Raw genomic sequence first — 2,500 nt, forward strand, 5'->3', positions numbered from 1 at the left:
ATTTACACAGACCACTTATAATTTGATAATCAATACTTGTACTCACAAATACTATGTCATATAATCAATATTCGTATTCATATATATATTTTCACATATTCTCTGTCATATAAAGCATGTTTCAGAACAATATATGTATCTTTTTCACTACCACTATTCTCTAAACACAAAAATTTACAAAGTAACAAATCTTTAAAACTCTGGCCCCTAGTATTTTTTCTTTAGTAAGTGGGATATCTATTTTAAAAGTTCAGCAACTAAAGAACAAAAATGGTGGTAAACTGAAACTTTATATCTAAAATGGGCATTGTATAAAATAACTTTTTCTAATCACTTAGTTCATTTGATGGAATTCTTGTAGTTTAGAGAACAGACTGGTTTGAGGATATTGCTGTGATGTTAATGGTGTTGCCTATTTTTTTTCTTTTTCTTTTTTCTTTTTTTAACAACATATCAATGTTTACTTTCTAATTCCCACTTACTTACATCTTCATATCTTTGTCCCCCTTTTTTTTTACCATTGGGTAACTGAACAAACATGTACTGTATATGCAGCTTATTTAACAGTTGTTTCGACTATTAGGGGAAAATAATACCTATTTACATTTACAGATTCTTTGTGTATATCTCTGTAATCTTTATGGGCTGCTTGATAAGAACTGCTTACTGTCAATAATAATATTTGATGCTAAAACCACATTTTGTTGTTGTTGCTGATTCTTATACAGGAACAATATTTGAGCTCTGATACTACCAAACTCTGGCCCACATTCTTCAAATTGCATGCTGCTGATCTCATTGACATATTTGAAAATTTTTTCATATAAACTTGTCTTACTCTCTATTGGATGATAAACAACAGAAAATCACATGTAGAAATATATAACAAATCTATATCAGTAACACTAAACATCTTTATAAAATTGCACAATTTCTTACTATTGTATAATAAATAATCCATTCAGTGTACTCCACAAATTGTAATAATCATGTTGCACCTCCATGTGTAAGTGGTCCTGAGTTTCCAGGTTTAAGAACATGGTATATCCCAACTGACTGATCCCAAGCACAGTCTGCTAGTAATCCTTCAACATGGTTTGAAAAATCTAAACCATAGACAAATTCACTGTGGGTTTCCAAAACAGATAAACTGGGGTTTGGTAGTGAATGGTCCCATATTCTGAAATATGAAAAATCATAAATTAGATACCAGTATTGTAAAATCAGAGGTTCTTCCCTGGAAAAATAGCATCAAAGGACAAGCCAATTAAAAATTATACACATACATACAAAAAAAAGATGTTTGTAAAAATGCTGGCATATATTTGCTTTATGAACAAAAATTAAGCTGATGTCTCATAACATAATCTTACCTGTAACTGTTTACCCTTATATCTAATATTAAACTCTTTTTCAATTTCTATTTACACTACAGCTACAACCATTAACAATAATAACCAGTCTCAATGTAAATTTGAACGGGATACCTCAAAGTAGTTTTGAAAGAAAATACAAAAAAGAAGGTTCATATTTTTACATGTGTATGGGAGCTTTGAATTTGAACATTCTATAATATCAGCCAGGAGTCTTTTATATCATAAATCTGAATTAACAATCATGGTTAGAGGGGAAAGGATAAGTGAGTATTGTATGTTTTATATAAAAAAAGGAAAGTTGACAAAGAAATCCTTTCCCATTTATTCAAAGGTTTTTGCTCCTATAATTGCAGGAGCTTTATGATATGGTGTCTTAATATCTATTTACTAATTCATTTTTCTACTTCAAACTTTGTTAGATTAGCTTCAAACTCTAGGAACTAAATTATGTAAACCAGTGGTTCCCAATCTTTTTTACACCCGCACCACTAAGAAAATTTTACTGTGTCCTTGTACGCCCTTTAAATTTATAGCTTATTTAAGGATAAAGGAGGTGAATTTATACTAAATTTAATCAACAAAAGAAAATATTCTTTTTCATTTTCCAATGATATGTTAACAAAAATCAAACATAAGCACAAGAAAACATGTCCCAAATCATTTGAATAAACCCTACAAAAAACTGATCACTTCCTTGAAATATCTACATATAAAAATCAAAGAACTAACTTTAAGACGTTTATACAAATGAATTTTTAATTCAATGGCTCTTTTCTTCCTGTTTCTTTAATATGAGTAACCAACAGATTAATTGCTTGTCTTAAAGATGGACCCTTTTTGTACCCCTTAGAACCTTGGTTGGGAAACAATGATGTAATATAGCACTAGCAAATTCTCTAGAAATCTCTAAAAAACTAATCTATAATACATACATCATTACTAATGATAATCATTTTGATAGGTCATATCTAAAGTCCTCATGTGAAACCCATAATTGCTAACCCCAAAAAATATCTATGCAATGATTAAAGTCACAGTATGTAAAATGACTTTGAAGTGCTTTACAGTTCTTCAACTGTATCATTATGATACATAAAAGGCAAAAATGATCTGTAAATTACTTA

At 29.5% G+C, this 2,500-nt stretch overlaps 1 protein-coding gene across 1 annotated transcript in view; it reads right to left on the reverse strand.

The window, feature by feature from the left end:
• The window catches only part of Pex7 (Peroxin 7), an 11,062-nt gene that overhangs the window by 1,074 nt on the left and 7,488 nt on the right, over nt 1-2,500 (reverse strand). The window contains exon 8 of the mRNA XM_027361825.2: nt 1-1,180. This exon is cut by the window's left edge and continues 1,074 nt beyond it. Coding sequence (XP_027217626.2) covers nt 988-1,180 — 193 coding nt within the window. The 3' untranslated portion in view covers nt 1-987. The remainder of the gene's footprint in view (nt 1,181-2,500) is intronic.

The sequence above is a fragment of the Penaeus vannamei genome, chromosome 3 (assembly GCF_042767895.1).
Source record: "Penaeus vannamei isolate JL-2024 chromosome 3, ASM4276789v1, whole genome shotgun sequence".
Taxonomy (NCBI): domain Eukaryota; kingdom Metazoa; phylum Arthropoda; class Malacostraca; order Decapoda; family Penaeidae; genus Penaeus; species Penaeus vannamei.